General features: G+C 46.3%; 1 protein-coding gene across 1 annotated transcript in view; it reads right to left on the bottom strand.

Annotated features, from left to right (window-relative positions):
- Positions 1–19,675, bottom strand: part of ALOX5 (arachidonate 5-lipoxygenase) — a 54,999-nt gene that overhangs the window by 27,630 nt on the left and 7,694 nt on the right. The window contains exons 2-4 of the mRNA XM_032778201.2: positions 11,650–11,848; positions 9,262–9,343; positions 383–505 (exon numbers count right to left, since the gene is read on the bottom strand). Of these exons, the coding sequence (XP_032634092.1) occupies positions 383–505; positions 9,262–9,343; positions 11,650–11,848 (404 nt within the window). The remainder of the gene's footprint in view (positions 1–382; positions 506–9,261; positions 9,344–11,649; positions 11,849–19,675) is intronic.

Raw genomic sequence — 19,675 nt, 5'->3', positions numbered from 1 at the left:
AGGTACTGTACACTGCATGCCTAGTCTTTGCTCAGCAGACATTCTCTGTACCTTGGTTTGTCACCAATGTCTCTTTTGCTCCCCTGTGACCCTCAAAGCATGATTTAGTGAGGTGCCTGAAACTTTTCCAACTCAAAGCTCCAAATGTTTCAAATTTTGAAATGAAAAAAAAAAAGAAATTTGGGGGGAAAGTGTGCAGTATCTTCCTCATTTATTGACCAACCACAAAATCACTTCCAAATTTTCAAACTTCAATATCCCAATGAAATTTCTAGTTTTTAAATTTAAAAGAAGGGAAACATCTTTAACAAAATACAATTTCATGCATGTCCCCCACCCCCAGCTTTTCTGATCAGAAATTCTGAGCCCCAGAAACACATACGCTTTGGAGTAGTTCAGAACGAAATCGACTCCCTTCTCACTGTCAAACTGGATGTCGCGAGGCAAGTCACTGTGACAATTCGCATCGATGCTTAAAGGAAATCCGGGATGCCATTCCTTCCATCTGAGAAAGGGAAAAGGGAAAAAAAGAAAAGGAGTGGTGTCAATCATGTAAACAGCACAGTATAGTATCTTTAATGTCATTGTTATTAATTACTTGTACTACCATAAGAATAACAGAGATACTATGCTGGGTCGGATGATGGTCCATCCTGCCCAGTATCCTGTCTCCAACACTGGCCAGCACCAGCACTTTAGGGGAATTGCACAGAACAGGGCAATCATGGAATGATCCATCTCCATCTTCTCCTCCCAGCTTCTGGTATTCAGGGCTTTATGGTCACCCAGAGCATGGGGTTGGCTAATAGCCATTGACAGACCTACTCTCCATGAACTAATCCAGTTCCACCCACTTACACTTTTGGCCACCACAACTTCATATCACCTCCATGTTGGTGCACATAAAAAATTCATGTAGTGGAGGTGGGGCTGAGGGGTTCAGAGTGTGTGAGGGTGAGGGCTCCAGCTGTGAGTGTGGGCTCTGGGGTGGGGCCAGCGATGAGGGGCTCTGGGGTGGGGCAGAGGGTTGGGGGGGTGAGGACTCCGGCTGAGGGCGTGGGCTCTGGGGTGGGGCCAGAGATGAGGAGTTTGGGGTGAAGGCTTCCCCGGGGCTACAGTGGGGTGAGAGGACTCCCCCATCTCTCTCTCCCCACGGCAGCACCGGAGCTGGGGGAGGGGGAAGCGCCTCTCCCCCCTGTGGCAACTCCAGGGCTGGTGCCATGGAATAAGCACCTCTCCCCCAGCTGCGACATGTCCAAGGCTGGAGGAGAGCATCTCTCCCTGCCTCTCCCCGATGTGGCAACTCCGGGGCTGATGCCATGGGATAAGCACCTCTTCCCCAGCCGCGACATGTCCGATGCTGGACGAGAGCATCTCTCCCTGCCTCTCCCCAATGTGGCAGCTCTGGGGTTGGGGCCACAGGCAAGGCACCTCTTCCCTGACTGTGGCAGGTCCGGGCTGGGGCTGGGTTGGGGCTGGGTTGCCTCTCCTCTAGCCACAGTAGGTTTGGGGCTGGGATGGGCTGGATCCGCAGGATAGGTGCTTCTCCCAAGTCTCCCTCTCCCCACTGTGGCAATTTCGGGCAGGGCCGGCTCTAGGGATTTTGCTGCCCCAAGCATGGCAGGCAGGCTGCCTCCGGTGGTTTGCCTGCGGAGGGTTCGCTGGTCCCGCAACTTTGGTGGACCTCCCGCAGGCACTCCTGCGGAAGGTCTGCCGAAGCCGAGGGACCAGCGGACCCTCCGCAGGCACGCCTGAGGGAGGTCCACCAAAGCCACGGGACCAGTGGACCCTCCGCAGGCATGCCTGAGGGAGGTCCACCAAAGCCGCGGGACCAATGGACCCTCAGCAGGCAAGCTGCAGGAGGCAGCCTGCCTGCAGCCCTCGTGGTGCCGGCAGAGCGCCCCCCACGGCTTGCCACCCCAAGCATGCGCTTGGCATGCTGGGGCCTGGAGCCACCCCTGATTCCAGGGCTGGGGGACAGGCATCTCTCCCGACTGCAGCCCTGAGCAACTGCGCAGTGCTTAACAGGCTGCTGCACAGCCACGCAGCTTAGAAGGAACTTAGGGTCAGACCTAATTTATACCCCATCATTGTATATGTATAGTTGGAATGATTTTTTCCGCTGTGCGTTACTTTGCACTTATCACCACTGAATTTCATCTGCCCTTTTGCTACCCAGTCACCCAGTTTGGTGAGATCCCCTCTGATTCCCTCCGAGTCTGCTTTGGACTTAACTACTTTGAATAATTTTGTGTCATCTGCCAACTTTACCACTTCACTGCTCATCTCCTTTTCCCTTAATGAATATGTTGAATAACATAGGTCCTGAGACAGATCTGTGGGGGACCCTGCTACTTACCTCTCTCCATTCTGAAAACTGACCATTTATTCCTACCATTTTTTCCCTGTCTTTTAACTAGTTAATAACCTCTGAGAGGACCTCTCATCTTATCCTATGACTACTTACTTTCCTTAAGAGTCTTTGGTGAGGGACCTTGTCAAAGGCTTTCTGAAAATCTAAATACACTACGTCCACTGGATCACCCTCACCCACATGCCTGTTCACTCCCTCAAAGAATTCTAATAGATGAGTGAGGGATGATTTCCCTTTACAAAAGGCATGTTGACTCTTCCCCAACATACTGTGTTCATCTATGTGTCTGATCATTCTATTCTTTACTACAGTTTCAATCAGTTTGCCTGGTACTGAAGTCAGGCTTACTGGCCTGTAATTGCCAGGCTCACCTCTGGAGCCTTTTTAAAAAATTGGCATCACATTAGCTATTCTCCAGTCATCTGGTACAGAAGCTGATTTGAATGATAGGTTCCATACCACAGTTGGTAGTTCTGCAATTTCATAATTGAGTTTCAGAACTCTTGGGGGAATACCATCTGGTCCTGGTGACTGATTACTGTTTAGTTTATTAATGTGTTCTAAAACCTCTTCTATTGACAGATCGATTTGGGACAGTTCCTCAGATCTGTCACTCCAAAAGAATAGCTCTGATGTGGTTATTTTCCCCACATCCTCTGCAGTGAAGACCAATGAGAAGAATTCATTTAGCTCCTCTGCAATTCCCTTGTCTTCCTGAGTGCTCCCTTAACCATTTTGTCGTCCAGTAGCCCTGCTGACTGTTTGGGAGGCTTCTGGCTTCAATTTTACTCTGAGGTTTTTCATCTTTAGCAAGCTGCTTCTCAAATTCTTTCTTGGGCTGGCTTATTATACTTGTACATTTTACTTGACAGAGTTTGTGCTCCTTCCTATTTTCCCCATTAGGATTTGAGTTCCAAATTTTAAAGGATGCCTTTTTGCCTCCATTACTCTTCTGCTTAGCCATAGTGGCATTTTTTGGTCCTCCTATGGTCTTTTTTTTTTTATTTGGGGTATATATATATTCTGAGACTCTATTATGGTGTTTTAAGTAGTCTCCAGGCTGCTTGTAGGTATTTTACCCTTGTCACTGCTCTTTTTAATCTCTATCTAATCAGCATCCTCATTTTTGTGTAGCTCCCCTTTGCGAAGTTAACTGTTACTGTGGCAAGTGTTTTGGTATTTTCTCCCTCCCCCCGAGGAAGTTAAATTTAATTACATTATGGTAGCTATTACCAACAGGTTCAGCTATATTCACATCTTGGAAGAGATCCAGTAAGCCATTTAGGACTAAATCAAGAATTGCCTCTCCCCTTGTGGGTTCCAGGACTAGCAGCTCCAAGAAGCAGTAATTAATGGTGATTTGATTCTCCACAGCTTTACACCTTGCGTAGTCATTGACCTCTGTGTGCAGTGGGCGTCAAAGGCTATGAAATGAGTAGTGTGTTTACACCACTTTACACAGGTGTAAATGGTCATGCCTGGCAATGGAGAATCAGACCTACAGTGTGTGTGTGTGTAAATAAAGCATGTTGGGTTCCTTCAGAATGGAAGGCATTGTTATAAATGTGTCATTATCAGTATCCCTGATGAGTCTGCTGGAAATATCATCCACGGCACTGAGGCATATGGTTCACAGCAGTGAGCATGCAACTAGAGAGAACATTGTCAGCTGTTTTGGGCAGGGCCTATCTTTTCTGTGTTTGTACAGCGCCTAGCACAATGGGATCCTGGTCCTTGACTAGAGCTCCTAGGTGCTATAGTCTAAATGCATGGATGAGATGATGGCATAGGGAGGAGGGATTTAGGTTCATTAGGAACTGCGGAAACTTTTGGGGCGGGAGTAGCTTATGCAGGAGGGATGGGCTCCACCTTAACGAAAACGGAACCAGACTGCTGGCATGTAGAATTAAAAGGTTGTGGAAAATTTTTAAAGAAGGGTTGGGTGAAAGCCAACAGATGTGGAAGACCCTTTCCCCTTTCCAGTGGTTAAAGACAGAGCTGATTGGACTCAGCTGAGATCCTTATTTCTGTTCAGTGATTATTAGAACTGAAATCACTGATGAGAATGTTTTGGAGCTAAGAATCAGGCCCATAACGTATATATAGGGCCACAACCCAGAAGGCACTGAAATGCCCTTTGACTTCACTAGGAGGTGCAGTTGCTTAGCACCTCTTAAGATTTGGTTAATAAGATATGGATATGCAAGTATAACATATAGGACTCACTCACCCCACCCTCTCACACAGCCAGCACTGTGATGAAACAGGCCAGTGCACAGCAATACATCACTATTTTATTAATAATAGAAACACACACTACAGATAAGGAAACAGATGGCAAGGTGACATGCCTCAGAACTAGGATAAGTTCTTAGAAGGCCCTGCTGTCTCGTCCCATGCTCAGCCCACTAGACCACATTCCGCCTCTAGGCTGGAAATAAATAGTACTGTATCCAGCTAGAACTGCAGAAATCGTTTAGTGGGATGTACATTTGGCTGGCATGCCTCACTCTTATGCAGAAAAAGGGTCATAAAGTTTCTAACAGCTTAAAATGCTCAGGCTAAGATTGGTCTCTTCCAAAAGGCAACACTACAGAGACACAGAACTCCCTTAGCAGCTTAGAAGAAAACTTGTGCCTCCTTTAGGTAGCGTTATGCTGTGATACTTTCTACTATACTAATGTTCTTACATTGTGCCCATTTGGTTGGAATTTGAGTGGGAAATTTTTATTTCAAACGAAAGGAAGGTGGTTTGCAAAGGAAGAACTTTAGAAAGCCTGTCAGATTGCCAGTCCCATGCAGATTGCATTGTTTGTTTTCTGTCCTGATAGAGCTGCCATTTCTACCTCTGAACCTTAAACAGCCATTACCCTTCAATTCCAAATGGCTTTATTTGCATTCCCTTTTGTGCATGTAAAGCTGGTCTTGTCCAAAACATTTCCTCGGGAATTGTCCCGGGAGCCGCTCTTTCTATTCTGTTTCCCATCATTTCAAAGGAAGTCTCTGTCTCATTACAGACCAGTCAGCTTAACTTCTGTATCCAGAAAGATAATGGAGCAAATAATTAAGCAATCAATTTGCAAACATCTAGAAAATAATAAGGTGATAAGTAACAGTCAGCATGGATTTGTCAAGAACAAATCACGTCAAACCAACCTGATAACTTTCTTTGACAGGGTAACAACCTTTGTGGATAAGGGAGAAGTGGTAGATGTGGTATATCTTGACTTTAGTAAAGCTTTTGATATTGTCTCATATGACCTTCTCATTAACAAAGTAGGGAAATACAAACTAGATGGAGTTACTGTAAGGTGGGTGCATAACTGGTTGGAAAACAGTTCCAAGAGAGTAATTATCAGTGGTTCACAGTCAAGCTGGAAGGGTATAATGAGTGGGGTCCCGCAGGGATCAGTTCTGGGTCCGGTTCTGTTCAATATCTTTATCAATGATTTAGATAATGGCATAAAGAGTTCACTCATGAAGTTTGGAGAGGATACCAAGTTGGGAGGGGTTGCAAATGCTTTGGAGGATAGGATTAAAATTCAAACTGATCTGGACAAACTCCACTTAGGAAGGAACAATCAGTTGCACACATACAAAATGCGAAATGACTGCCTAGGAAGAAGTACAGACACTCCCCAAATTATGCAAGTGTTCTGTTCCGGAATGCCTTGCATAACTCGAATTTTGCGTAAGTCGGGAACATATCTCTAACAATTATACAACCCCCCCCCCCAAAAACCAACCAACAAAAGTTTCTAGCTTACGGAATGTACGGAACTTTTTTGTAAGTGCGGATTTGCGTACCCGAGGCGTCTGTACTGCAGAAGGGATCTGGAAGTGTAGTGGCACAAGCTAAATATGAGTCAACAGTGTAACAGCTGTTGCAAAACAACGAACATCATTCTGGATGTATTAGCAGGAGTGTTGTAGCAAGACATGAGAAGTAATTCTTCCGCTCTACACTCACACTGATTAGGCTCAACTGGAGTATTGTGTCCAGTTCTGGGTGTCATATTTCAGTAAAGATGTGGAACAATTGGAGAAATCCAGAGAGAGCAAAAAAAAATGACTAAAGGTCTAGAAAGCATGATCTATGAGGGAAGATTGAAAAAACGGATTGTTTAGTCTAAAAAAGAAGACTGAGAGGGGACATGATAACAGTTTCAAGTACATAAAAGGTGTTAAAGGAGGAGGAAGAAAATTGTTCTTATTAACCTCTGAGGATAGGACAAGAAGCAACCGGGCTTAAATTGCAGCAAGAGTGGTTTGGTTGGACATTAGGAAAAACTGCCCAACTGTCAGTGGTTAGCATGGAATAAATTGCCTCAATGAATTCAGCCTCAGTGAAATGTGTCATCTAGACAATATGGGTGACTGAAGGGTTTTCTCTGCTACAAACTGGTATGGTATTTGCAGTCTGGGCAAGCCTGACTACACCGTCCTTCCAGCCTGCTTTAACCCTGACTGCAGAGACGTGCTCCAGGAGCCAGAAGGACATTTTGTCTCCATCCAGTGCTGGGCCACTCTGCAGAAGCTGCCGGCTTATAACCCTTCTCCCCAGAGGAGTGGCAACAACAAGGCCAGGTTCAATAGCAGAGGTTCTCTCAACATGCAAAACAGAACTGGCTTGAGCCCTGTGACGATGTGGTTCTGGCGGACCCAACTGAGAGTGCCAAATCAGGACCAATTGCTCAAACAGGGCAGTCACAGCCCAGGCTGGGTTTTTCCACCTCTAAGCAACCAAACCAGCCAGACAAAAGACTTCGTATCACACCACTGGCTAACCGCAAGTACACAAGCAATTCCTTAGACACTCAGTCTCCCAGTATCACCACCAGTCCACACATCCTGGGGATGAATGGTTATGAAACCAACACCCAAGTAAAAGAAAAAGGTTCTCTTGATCAGAAAGGACAGCCCAGACACAGGTCAGTATATACACATCAGATTTACCACAAATCACGCTGTTGCCAACTTTAGAATCTAAAATCTAAAGGTTTATCATAAAAGGAAAAAGATAGAGGTGAGAGCTAGAATTGGTTAAATGGAATCATTACTACAGTGATGGCAAAGTCCTTAGTTCAGGCTTGTAGCAGTGATGAAGTAACTGCAGGTTCAAACCAAGTCTCTGGAGTACTCCCCAGCTGGGATGGTCCTCAGTCCCTTGTGTAGAGCTTCAGCTTGCAGCAATCCCTCCAGAGGTAAGAAGCAGGATCGAAGACAAAATGGAGATGAGGCCTTTGCCTAATATGAACCTTTCCAGGTGTAAGAACATCCTTTTTCCTACTGTGGAAAGTTACAGCAAAATGGAGTTTGCAGTCACATGGGCCAGTTTCTGCATACTCCAGTGGATCACAGGGCGTATCCACCTTCTCTCGATGGGTCAGTTGTGTAGTTGATGGTCCTTATGGCCATCAAGCAGGCTAAGCAGAGCTGACATCAGCCTGTCTGGGACTTTTCCAGTAACACAGAACAAGTATTGAAAACAGACCCAGTAACACTACGGCAATATTCATAACTTCAACTACAGAAATGATACAGACATACAGACAGCATAACCATAACCTGTAACCCGTAACCTGGTCTTAGATACCTTATATGACCCCCTTTACATAGAATTTGGTGGCACTACAGAACCGTGGTTGCAACCCATGTTCTATATGGTCCCAGTTTATATCAATAACGTCACAAGCCCTCACCCTGTAATCCATTAAAACAACACACCATCCCTGGGCACTATTAAGAAGCAACACTTCCCCACTCCCAAGCACGGAGCCTGTTATAGCAAAAGAAAACTTCAATTAAAAGAGGATTTGAAACCAGTGTTAATCTGGGAAAACACCACAACCACCATTCAAAAGCACATAACCATAAGCAAACATCCACCCTACAGTAAGTTGTGCACTATCCTTTGCCTCAGTTTCCCCACTTTGCATTGTGAAAGTCCAATGAACGAATGTCCCTTTAACATGCCACTCCCCTTTCCATCTGCTGCTCCCCACTCTCAGCTGATTGGCTTTGGTCAGTGACAATCCAGAGTTCAGAGATGCATTTGTATGGATTCACCTCCCACCCCTGCAAGGAGCGGGGCATTGAGCAATGCTTCTACTGCTACTGCTATCTGTGCCACTGCTCACCACTGCTGCTATTATCTCTGCTACTGCTGGCCACTTGCTGCGACTGTCCTCTCTGTCACTCATACCACTGCTGCTGTTCACTGCTCATCACCACTTCTGAAATGCCACATTCTCAGGTTCCATCCTTTAGCTCAGCTCTTTGCCCCTTCATTATCTTTCACTGCAACACTGTCCCCGTACCAGTTCTACAGCTTAGCCCCAAAACATGCTCATCGAGTTCAGTTCTAATAATCACTGAACAGAAACAAAGATCTCAGTTGAGTCCAGTCAGCTCTGTCTTTAATCACTGGAAAGGGGAGTAGAATTAAATATCTAGGACTCTTTTAGGCAACATCCATACCAAGAAACAAAAACACCTATCATCCTCCTCACTTTGGCTCTCATTGGGATTTGGCATCCCTACCTTCCAATTAGGTTTGGGTTAGGGTGACCCCCTCAGTCAGGACAGGCTCAGTACAGTTCTTCTGTCCTTTACTCATACAATAAGGTAACAATATTTCATTACCCCAGACCAGCCAAAACTGATCACTTAGGCAAAGAAACTCTGTGTGCTGAACACCTATGCAGAGTAGGCATGTCCATGAAAATACAGACTGCTCCTGAAGTCTTTCCCCCCAGTTCACCACTAGCTCATTCAGATCCTGTTTACAAACAGGTGCCAGTCACCAGACACTCACCTGCTAGGCACAAAACTAGACCTCCCTGGGCAGCTGACATCGCAAAGCAGGACTGTTAAAGGAAACTCACCGATACATTTTTTGCCGTTCTTCAAGTTCTTTGCGTCTGTGCTGCTTGAGGATCTGAGTCTTATCATCTCGGTGCAGCTTTGCTGTGAAAAAATGAAGAAACAGTGCTATGAGATTTCTTTACTGTTCACTGTCTAATCCTCCAGCTGGGTAATGGAACATAAGGACTCGGTGTCTGTCATTATCTGGGTTCTCTTAGTATGTGCTGTAGCAAATCAGCTGCAGTTCTCTCTTGTACTCAATTATAACAGACAGTTTGCCCCTCGCCCAATGAAATACAATGGGTCTGAACAGCAAAAGGGTTGTTTTCATCCCCAGAATTGCTGCCTTGCAGCCATGGATAGTGTCTCTAAGAATAACTTTTACACACCAGACTACAGTGGAATATTCATCTGCTGTGCTAGGGAGCCAGGCCCCCTCTGTACAGGAAGGAGGTTGGTTAAGGCTGAAGAGTGACAAGCAACAGAGGAAGAACCAGTGAGGAGAGTATGAGGCAGAGATTGCAATCCAGGCCCCAGTAAGAGTTGAACCTGGCATCCCTGGATTCTGAGACCACCACTTTAACCCAAGTCCCCTCAGTACAGGGAGGAGGTTGATTAAGGTTGAGGAGCGACAAATGATCAAGGAAGATACAGCCTTGTTAAATCTTCTCTGCTGAAGGATGCTGACTCTAGTAAATGTCTTGACATCCCTCTCCTAGGTTCATACTCTCTGTTCTTACACTGCAAGAACAAGTGTTTCTTCCATGCCAAGTTCCATGCTCCTAGCTTCGGGATCAGAAGAAAGAGAGAGGCTTTGCAAAACTGATGGCTTGATGGTCCAAACATGTGGCCCTGATGTTACTGAATGAAACAGAGACTTCCCTAGAAAGGATGGGGAACAGAAGAGAAAGAGCAGCTAACAGGAGAACCCACAAGGAAAAGTGATTGACAAGACCTGACCCACTTTACATACACAAAAGAGAATGCAAATAAAGGCATTAGGGATTTTCAGGAAATGTTTGTTTAAGGTTCAGAGGTAGAAATGGCAGATGGAACAGGGCTGATAGTAGACAATGCAGTCTGGGCTGGCTGGCAGTTTGGTTAAGCTACTGGCAGGATCTTGCTAATGTCCCTTACTTCTTCACAAACTGAAATCCACACACCGCCTTCCTCTCTTGAAAGCAGGGGTTGAAATAAAGCCAAGGCAAGTTATGGAGAATCCCTCTCCTGCCTCTCCAAATACCCCACAGGTGGAGAGATCAGTGAGGGAGCCAGAAGCTGAGAAAAAAAGTTGGCACCCGACTATTAAGGGCCTTAATCACTGGAAAGCAAACTCCTTAGGGCTGCATGTCTAATTAGGCAGCCAATGACCTGAATACAGCAAAACTGGTTAAATTCTTGGTTCCCAATCCATATCTACTGGCACTAGATCAACATTTTTAATAGTGCACACTATAGCATATTGCAGCAGTCAAACTTAATTGCCACAAAGGCACACTTGTGAGCAGCTAGATTATGCAGCCAATGAAGCGACTGTCTTTGGCCACGGTACTGTATTGGCAGTGGGTAACCAGAGCCAGTTAAAACCCAGGGGTAGTACACAAGTGCTAGGGCACTTTTCTCGGCACAGCACCAACAACTGTCTCCGACACATTTCACACCATCAGCCTATTCCTGGCTCTTGCAGGATGAAACAGCTTAGCTGAATTCTACTTCCCAGCCAGCCCTAATGCTCTCTGAACTGGAATTTCATTCCAAGCTGCCCTTTCCTGGGTTTTAGAAAACGGGACCATTTACAGGTGGATAATACTTGGAAAACTGCTATATTTTAGAGTCTCAAGGTTAGGCAGCCAGGGAATGCTTGGCCAAGGACTAGAGAGACTTTCAGGCAATGGATCGGCCGGAAATTGAGCACTGAGGCCAGCCTGCAATTTAGGAACAGTGTTCGGACCATCTCCACTGCTGGAAAAAAAAATCTCCTTAGCACGTGTCCTCAAAGTAACCCAACTCGTTTCCCTGTGTGAGACCCAGTGGACAGTTCATAAACCAGCACTGAGGTCACAGTCAGCTGGGACCATCTATCCCACAGGGAGTGTGGTAGGTTTGCAGGTGGGAGAGAAGAAACTGGAGTTGGAGAGAGGGTTTGGGTGCCTTTGGAAGGAGAGGGAAAGATAGGGGGAGTCCTCATTGCTGTAGAGGCAGGGGTGAGCACAAAGAGGGGGAGCAGGGGCACGGGTCCCCCCCCAGTAATCAGCGGGGGCATAGAACTCCTCTGGCCCCAGGGCTGGATAGATCCTCCAGCTCTGGGGCCACAACAAGGGCACAGAACATGCCCCCCACAAAAGCAGTGAAATTTAAATTCCTGAGCACGCCTGTCTAGGGATTAGTAGTTCTCTCATGGAGCTCACCTCTTCCATCTCGGAGGACAATCTCTTTATCCTCTGTAATCCATCTGTAACATGGGAATTCCAGATGGTCACCTACTGGCGTTTTCACAGTGATGTACCTGAGGTACCAGTCGTCATGAAACCAGTACTTTCGCTTCTCAATTTTTAGCAGCTGGATTTCTCCCAGGTCTTCTGCCACAGTCACATCATAGGAGTCGACCTGTGGAGAGGAAGAATGGTCTGTGACTGGCTGAACACACAGAAAGCACACCAGCTCCAAATGGAACCTCTTGTTTGCAAAGGGGAAAAAATGAAGGGATATTTTCAGACAGCAAATAAACAAATGGATGGGTAGAAGAATATCTAAGAACAAGCCATGTACAGATATTCTAGAAATATGGAAAGGGTGAAATTTCTGTGCTGGAGACTTGATAATGCTTTGATTCATTTATGATTTCTGAACAAACCTACCGCTAGAAAAATATTTATAACTACTCCAACTGCATCCCAGAAAAGAACGATTGGGAACCTAAAGTAGGTCACAACCCATTTTAAATGGGGTCACTTTAGACTTGCCTTAAACTTGCTGGGATCCAGGGCCAAAGCCTGAGTCCGAGGGGTTCAGCCCTGGATGGTTGGGTTCACGTTACAGCCCCCCCACCCTGGGCTGAAGCCCTCAGACTTTGACTTTACCCTCCCCCCATGCCCTGGTGGTGAGATTTGGGCAGGCTCAGACTTCAGTCCTCCCTCCTGGGGTCATGTAGTAATTGTCAGAAGGGGGTCACGGTGCAATGAAGTTTGAGAACACCTGAGGTAGACTGATGGGATATATATCCCATCCTGGCTTTATAAGTGTTAAAAGTGGGCCTGAAAGACCAATTAACCCACCTGGCTGCACCTGGAGGGTGGGCCAGGCTAAATTAAAGATGAGTCCCAGCTGGGAGGTTACTATAAAGACAGGAAGTCTAGAGCAGATGGGGGCTGTTGGAAGAAACTCTGCAGTCACTCTTTGGGATGAGAGAATGGAGAACTCAGGAGAAAGCCCAGGGGGTGAGTTGGACCTGAGATCCTTTCCTAGGCAGAGATGTCTGGCAGGAGGCCAGGAGAGACATGGAGCAGCCACATGGGTGGAAGGAGCAGCTCCAGTGAGAGGAGCCCTGATAAAAGTGCAGGATCTGGACTTCCAGAGAGCGCGCCCAAGAGACATCCATTCAAGAATGGGGCTGAGGAGATGTAAGGGATGATCGGTCAAGCTTGAGGAGGACAGAAGCTGGTCTAATCTGGTATTTTTGGTTTGGGATTTTGTTGGGAGATTCCAGGGCAGAGCCCTTCAAGTCCCAGCCCTGAAAGAAAGGTCACCTAGAGAGGAAGGCTCTTTCAGGGCAAGGAGAAAGTCCAGGGAAAGGCTTGGTTGATAGGAAGATGCCCAGAGAGGTGGCAGGAAGGAGACTGGCAGAGTGATCCCTGACTACCTGTCCTGAACCGAACCTAGGGTAGAGGACAGACCTGAGTTCCCCTATCAGGAACTGGCAAGGGGTGTGAAGTCCCTCAGAAGGGGATACAGATTCCTGGAAGCCCTAAGAAAGGGTGTACAGACCATTGGGCCCAGAATCAAAGTAGCAGACCAAACAGAGGGATTGGACACTTGTATTTGTTGGACTTTTTGTTACCCAGGGAGGGGTAGGAGCGATTGTGATGAGCCGTCAGGCCAGGTCAAGACGAGGCGACTGCGACAGAGGGGGCACTAGAAAGCAGACAGTGGCCACGCCCAGCTACATAGGGGTGCTCCAGCAGCAAGTCCACCCTTCTGCACCTAGTCATGCAAAATGAGAGAACAGTTGTTTTGGGGATTAAGGCACTGCACTGGAAATCAGATCTAGGTTCATTGTCCAGCTCTGCTATAGAGTTAGTGCAGGTCCTTGGGCAAGTCACTTAACATCTGTGTGCCTCAGTTCTCCAGGTGTTAAATGGGGATAACACTCCTTCCCTTTCTCCCACCCCTTGTTTGCCTCGTCTTTCAGAAGGTAAGGTCTTTAGGGTGAGGACTGTGTCTTATTCTATGTGTGTGCCATGCCTAGCACGTTGGGGCTCTGATCTCAGAGTCTCTAGGCACTACTGGAATACCAGTCATTAGAAATGCCTGTTTGCTTTTTCAGCTCAGCTGAGATAAACAGTGATGCTTTCATGTTTGGCGAGTCAGAATGGCAGCATCTGACACTCCCTTTGGACTAGAGTAATAGTGTAAATGGCTGCCAGCAGCGGCTCCAGGCACCAGCGCTCCAAGTGCGTGCCTGGGGTGGCAAGCTGTGGGAGGCGCCCTGCCGGTCCCTGCCTTTGGCGGCTTGCCTGCGGGAGGTCCCCAGTCCTGCAGGTTCGGCATACCTGCTGCCGAATCCGCGGGACCAGTGGACCTCCCGCAGGCAAGCCACCAGAGGCAGCCTGACAGCCGTGCTTGGGGCGGCAAAATAGCTAGAGCAGGACAACAGGCCCCTTGCCATGGCTAAGCTGAACTGGCTAGGACCGTCATGGGATTAGAAGCAAGAGCCCAATCTGTTCCCATGACCCCCCCCAGAAGAAGTTATGTTCTTGTTAAGACAGAGCATTACCAGAAAGACAAGCCTGGGTGAGAAATTGTTAGTCAGTTTTGGAATCATACTCTTTTTTTGTTTAAATTTGTTGCTTGATGTGGCTGCAAAATGAAACTTCCCTGGTTTGTGGTTTTGAACATTTTCAGTATACTTAGAAACCAACATGAACTGCACCTCTTCCTTCACTAAGTTTAGTACCATCTGAAATGATGCTGCATGTATATGCCCAGTCATTCAGCCCTCCCCCTCTGCTAAAACCACACTCTGCTTGTTCTTTTCAGGTACATTTTTTATTAACACTTCCTGTCAATATGAGGTCATTTGACTCAAGCCCTCATTATTTTATAGGTTAAGGCTAAGTCACAAAAATCAAGTCAGAAAAGTGAAGAAAATGTAGACAGACATGTTATAGATATCAGTTGCAACAGGAGTTTTGTAATGAGGACGTTTGTCCACAAGGAACGGGGCTGAGAGCCCCAACTTCCTCTACAATCCACTCCATACAGCCACCAGATAGTAATGGGGGGGGGGGGGGAGTCGCAAGGTTATTGTAGGGAGATTGCAATACTACTATCCTTACTTCTGTGTTGCTGCTGGCGGCGGCGCTGCCTTCAGCGCTGGGTAGCCAGAGAGCGGCGGCTGCTGGGCAGGAGCCCAGCTCTGAAAGCAATGCCGCCACCAGCAGCAATGCAGATGTAAGGATGGCAAAGTATGGTATTGCCACTATTACTTCTGTGCTGCTGCTTTCACAGCTGGGTCCTCAGCCAGCAGCTGCCACTCTCTAGCTGTCGAGCTCTGAAGGTGGCAGTGCAGAAATAAGGGTGACAACACTGCGATGCCCCCTAAAATAACCTTGTGACCCCGCCCGCGGCCGCCTTTTGGGTCAGCACCCCCAGTTTGAGAAACGCTGGTCTCCCCCAGAAAATCTGTAGTTTGTGGTAAAAGCACACACAAGACCAGATTTCATGGGGGAGACCAGCTTTCACAGTCCGTGATGCATTTTTCACGGCCATGAATTTGGTAGGGCCCTAGTTATAAGGGACTCAGAAGTTAGAGACGAGAGAGAATGTTTCTAAGCCCTGCAAAATGGTTCCCTCCAGTGCAAGCACAAGTGTTTTGCCCAATCAAGTTTTGGAGATTATTTTGAAGGGTGAAAAAATCTCATGAACAGGAAATGCCTCCTGATATTCAGTTTAACGCTCCCTTTCCTTAATTGCATTCCACTGTTGCTAGTTATCCTCCTGCTCCCATCCCAGCACTTCCACTCTCCATGTGAAGACCATAAAATAGCTGTTTATCACCTCCCCTCCCTATCCTCCTGCTCGACAGCCCCAGCCTAATTTAATCAAGCTATATATCTTGAGTTATTTCACCTTCCCTCCTGACAATCTCCCTCACAATTAAAAACTCCTTTAAACCAACCCACTAGAAGGCAGTGACACTGTCTTGGCTTTCAAGCTGTTCCCTGAAGTGGTTCTTAGAGGACCTGTTGGAGCAGGTTTCAGAGATAGGTCTGACTATTCCTTCACTCTGGAGGTGCTAGAGGGCAAGTCCTGGTTCTGATAGTGGCCAGAGCCAGATGAGCTTAGAAAGTGCTGCTGCTTCTGAGGAACATGGATTATCTTCACCAATGAGAAAACAGAGCTAATTTAAATTGGGCGCTCAGCTAGGAAAAGATGACGGCGGCCTTGAGGCTGCCCAGGGCTGGGGCTGGAGGTGTTTGCCCTGCATCTGAGGCACATGGTAGAGGAACTGCAAGCACTGATCATGATTATTTCAGCACCAGTGACATGCCTGGCCTGGTGTAAGATGAACATACAGACTGTCCCTGCCCCTCAAAGAGGTCACAGTCCAAAAGATTCACGAATAGCCTGTGCATATTCAGTATGTAGGCCACGAGAGCACCCGACAGGAGATGGTCCACAGGCGGAGTCACCTCCACCTAGTGTTGTCTCCCACAGGGCACAGAAAGACATTGGTTTGGAGAGAATGAGTCAGTATGCTCCCCAGTATGTCAGCCAGCAGCCATCCTGCTTAGATAAACACAACAGGGAATGCACTGCAAGTTACAAAAAAGAAAAACAAAAAACAAAATATGAACTACAGCTAGGCCTGAATCAAACCCAGCTCTTCCAATCTGTGGGGAAGTTTGGATACAGATCTGCATCCATAGCTTGCAACACCTCTGGATCCAACAGCTGCTAGATAGTGAGGCTCAAATTTTCAAAGCTGGACTCGGATACTGGATGCCTTGATTTCTGAGATACCAGGGCCCTGGTTTTCAGCTAGCATCAAGCCCTCACAACTCCAGGCAAGGCAACAGAAGGTGCAGTGCACGGCAGGTCCAAAAATCAGGCCCAAGATGTCTCTGCTTAAGCCAATGGTCACATCAGGAGGAGACTCAAACCCACGTGTATTTAACAGGCAGCAGGCGCAGTCCTGGTCCCACTGAAGTCAATGAGAGCTTAGCCACAGAGCTCAGTGGGGCCATGATCTGTAAGTTGTGCCTGTTATTTTCCCCCATGAGCGACAGCATCTCCTCAACAGAACAGAAGTGGCCCTTGAGCCACTTCACCAAGTGCATTCCTGTATTACTGACTCATCTGACAGAATATCTAACTTCATATTCCCCACCCTACCACCTCCTGCTGTAACTACTGATGTGCAGATTGAAACGTGTTTTAAGACTCCTCCAAGCTCTACAAGAATCCTCCTAAAACAGCCATTATTTGTGCCCAGCTGTGGCAGTAGCAGACTGCAGGACACCCCTCCATTGTATTCCTAGCCAGGCCATGTCCCACTCTCCCAGGGCAGCTGCCTTCCAGTGCCCTTCTGATCTCTGCTTATGTCCCACCCAAACTTCTCACTTTTCAGTTAAAAAACAGCTGCATCTCTGCATTTTCCAACGCCAACACAAGACCTCTCTTCTTTATTGGTCAACCTGTGCCAAGGATTCTGGGTCACATCTTGGAACTGAAGGTACCAGGAGGTAAAATGTTTCTCCTCTGCACTTTTCAATTTTTCTGTCAGAAATGACAATGCTTGACTCGTTTCTACTTCATACTCCTCTTTCTGCGGCTCCCAGTTTTCTCCATCGGCACTCATGAAAGCGTATTTGCTAGAAGAAGCTCCTGACTGGGCCTGCATTTCACATCTAGTGGGTTCTTTTGCAATATCATGATAATTTTCTGTAGTCCAGACCATGATACACAAAGTGGTTTCTATAATGTGGCTGTTTCCAGCTTGACCCATTCATGTCTATAAACAGCTTCATGGAATTGCTCACATATTTTTCTTCTTCCATCTCAGCATGGTTCTGTGCTGTTTGGAAGAACGTGGCTGAGGGCAACTAACATTCAACAGGACAATCTCCAACCCATGTGAACTTCAGTGTGCACCAGAACCCAGTTTGGTTACTGCCACACACGTCATGAAAGGGAATTCAAATACATGAATGCTTTCCCGATATTACCATGTAACATAATAAACATAACTGCATTGCAGTTCTACCTAGAAGAACCCAGCTCAGCCAACTGGTATGTACTACATGAATGGACCTGTCACACTCAATTAGTGTGTACTAATTAGCATGTTCTGCAGGCATGTTCTCCTTAAATGGACTTGGCAAGGGATATCTGGAGGTATATGGCACATTCATCAGCCCCAGACCTACCTGGTGTGTTCAAGCAACACAAACTAATAGAAGGGTTTCAGTTTATAAATCCAAGTAGGGTTTTGCTAATAAGAATTCCACCTTTCCTTTCCCACATCGGTGCCCTGCCTGGAAATAAAGAAATCCCTCTCCACCCCCCAGCACCATTCAGTACATAAGAACGGCCATTCTGGGTCAGATCAAAGGTCCATCTAGCCCAGTATCCTGCCTTCCGACAGTGGCCAATGCCGGGTGCCCCAAAGGAAATGAACAGAACAGGTAATTATCAAGTGATCCATCCCTTCACCCATTCCCAGCTTGTGGCAAAAGTAAGGGTGAGAGTACAAGTGAGAGGTTTTTATTATGATGATTATTACTGCTGATATTTAACATTACTGCTGGTGTTACACAGCCATCAAGAGGTCCCAGCTGTGATCAAGGCCCCATTGTACTGGGCACCCTACAAAGACAATAGGGTACGTCCACTCTTCAAGCTGGAGGTGTAAATTTCACCTCAAGGAGACTTACCTGTGTCAGCTCTGATCAAACTAGTGCGCTAAAAATAGTGTAGCCGTGGCACTGCGAGTGGTAAGTGGGGCTGGCCACCCGGAGGACATGCCTACCATCTCAGATGGGTACATACGCAGGGCAGCTAGCCCCTCGTGCCACCATGGCTGCACTCTAATTTTAGCCCATTAACTCAATCAGAGTCAACATGGGCACATCTCCTTAAGCTGGAGCTACCCTTCCAGCTCAAAGGGCAGACATTCCCATGCAGGCAACTTGCAGTCCAAGTGGATAAAACAAAGTGTGGGCAGTAAAGAGATTATTGTCATCCACATTTTAAGGATTGTGGGGAACTGAGGCACACAGAGAATATGTGGCATTTCCAGCTGCTAACAGGAAGACTGCGACAAAGCCAGGAATTGATCTACTTTCATTATAAACATGAAAGAGAGAATAAATGGATCATAGATTTAAAATATTACAGAACAATGTCACTAAGATCTAACAAACAATTACAAGCGAAATAACACAACCACGATTGATTCATTGGCACAAACTCATTCAGCTGATGGAAAACCTAGAGCTCTAAAATACATTTATATTTCACAAGTCCAAGTAATAGAAAAAGGCTGCCCAGTTTGCCTTAATAGACCTCAGTTTTTTTCATCTTTTCATGTACGTTTTGAAAACGTATCTCAGGGTGAATTGATTTAAATTGGGATTTAAATCACCAACTGGAAAACCTTGATTTAAATCACTAATTATCACCAACTTTACTGTTTGTAAAATGAGTTATTTTCTAAAGAAAGGTGCAGTCTCATTGGTTGATAGAATCATTAATATGTTGATTTACAACTAAATAAATCCTTCACCCGAGATTTGGTACATCTTTTTACAACCTAATATGGTACACTATAACTATATACATTTATTTAAGCAATTATATAGCTTAATATTTTCAAATTCTTAATTAATTGTATGTTTTTGTATGTTAGAAAATGGTGAATGATATCTTGCTTATTTACAGATAATTAACTTTTTGCTCAAGATTTGCATCAAGCAGCATTATAGTGGTAACTGGTATTTAATTAAACACACAAAACATCATATAATATTTATTTTTATTAAACAAAACAAGCCCTTAATACAGTACATGACCCATTTTGCCATATTTATAAAACGTGCCCTCCTCCCTCCTGATAGCTAGATATTTTCCCCCTGATTACTAACAACAAATCATGCCAAATCAGCATGATTTCCTTCTTTGACAAGGTAACTGGTTTGCTGCATAGGGGGAATG

Source organism: Chelonoidis abingdonii, chromosome 16 (genome assembly GCF_003597395.2).
Source record: "Chelonoidis abingdonii isolate Lonesome George chromosome 16, CheloAbing_2.0, whole genome shotgun sequence".
NCBI lineage: Eukaryota > Metazoa > Chordata > Testudines > Testudinidae > Chelonoidis > Chelonoidis abingdonii.
The sequence above is the reverse complement of the archived record's forward strand: the minus strand, read 5'-3'. Positions and strand labels throughout refer to the sequence as shown.